Source organism: Quercus lobata, chromosome 11, assembly GCF_001633185.2.
Source record: "Quercus lobata isolate SW786 chromosome 11, ValleyOak3.0 Primary Assembly, whole genome shotgun sequence".
Lineage (NCBI taxonomy): Eukaryota > Viridiplantae > Streptophyta > Magnoliopsida > Fagales > Fagaceae > Quercus > Quercus lobata.
Window position 1 is genome coordinate 3,133,745 of NC_044914.1, and position 1,632 is coordinate 3,135,376.

Sequence of the window (1,632 nt, forward strand, 5' to 3'; positions counted from 1 at the left end):
AGAAAATCATATAATCTAAGATTTTGATTTGTTAGTTCTCTCTCTATCAGAAGGGAGATGCCTTGCTAGGTATGGCATATGGGTTAGTATAAAATGTCATTGGAAAGTTTGTGATGTAAATTTTCTCAAGATATCGCTTTATTCCATAGCAACCATCAATAGGAATTGATTTTCCTATATTCCATCGATCAGTTAGGACAATATGAAACTCGTGTAAAATACATACAATGTGGAACAAATGAAAAATATGCTACATATGTGATATACTAACAGTCACAAGAAGATCTAATTGAGGTTTAGTTCTTTATTTACTCATTAAACACTATTTGGTATCTTGACTTGATAATAAGGAATAATAATTATAAAACAAACATCATAAATTCAAATCATATCACCTCTATAAAAAAAAAAAAAAAAAAAAAATTAAAAATTGTTACTTTTCACATTACAACAATCGAAAATGCCAAACTTTATTGGAACCATCTAATGGTTCATCATTGCACTAGAATTTTTGTTGAAGATAATTAACCACATTTTTGTCAAGTTGGAATGCCTTGGCGAGAACATCAGGATTGATAGGAGGATTAGATCCAAAGGTTGCATTTGCAATGGTGATAACCCTAGGATTTTGGCTACTGAGACTAGAAAATGCAAGGGCATTGGTCTCTCCTATATTGAACTGGAAGTGAATGAGACCCATTGGAAATACAAAGACATCACCCTTGTTCACAACTTTGGTGATAAAACGGTTATCTGGATTGGATGTAACAAAGCCAACTAAAAGAGTACCCTCTATGACTGTTTGAATCTCAGTTGCACGAGGGTGAATGTGGGGAGGATTTAGGCCATATGGTGCATAGTCAACACGAGCCAAGGCTATCCCTAAAGTGTTGAGGCCAGGAAATTTGTCCACATCTATAAGAGTTACATTTGACCCAACTTGATTTGAGGTGCTACTGGGAACGTCAAGCCCGGGAAAGAAAAAGTCATCGGTTGTAGTAAGCTTCGGGTCCTTGCAAAACTTCCCATTCACAAATACTGCAAAACAGAAAATTGTTAATATCACGAATGTGAGGCTTCAATAATAATTGTTGAAACATGTCATGCATGTACGTTTTTAAAAAAAAAATCTCATGTATATAATATCACCTCCAAGAATAATTCCATTAATATGTAGATTCCCAATATCATGAAATTTTCATTAATATGTGAAATCATAACCGAGAAAACTAAATCCAAATAGCTTGAAACGACTCCAAGAAAACCATAATTAGGTACATACCGGCAGAGTTGGAATTGTTAACTGCAACACAAAAGTCCTGCAAAGAACTAGGGTCATGAGCAGAGGCAAGAGAGGATGCCAAAGCCAATAGGGCCACAGTTAGAAGGCAAGTAAAAAGTTTCGTCATATTTGAGGCTGTATGCTTGGTTTTTTTTGCTGAATGCTTAGTTGAGGTGTGAATAATATTGCATATCAGAACATGTCTATTTATAGGGTGGAGTCACTGAATAAGTCTATGTATTTCCTCGCAAGTGGACACAAGACTAGGTAGTTTTCAACGGTGATTTTTTGTATTATAGTTTATGCGAGAACCATTCCTTAACCCCCACTACTAACCCTCTTAAAAAACC

General features: G+C 35.1%; 1 protein-coding gene across 1 annotated transcript; it reads right to left on the reverse strand.

Annotated features, from left to right (window-relative positions):
- Positions 1-502: 502 nt before the first annotated feature.
- LOC115967641 (germin-like protein subfamily 1 member 14) lies at positions 503-1,430 on the reverse strand. The gene is made up of 2 exons (XM_031086780.1): positions 1,283-1,430; positions 503-1,038 (listed from the first exon to the last, which is right to left on the reverse strand). Exons 1-2 carry the CDS (start codon positions 1,407-1,409, stop codon positions 503-505), a joined length of 663 nt encoding a protein of 220 aa, XP_030942640.1. The 5' UTR covers positions 1,410-1,430.
- Positions 1,431-1,632: the final 202 nt, after the last annotated feature.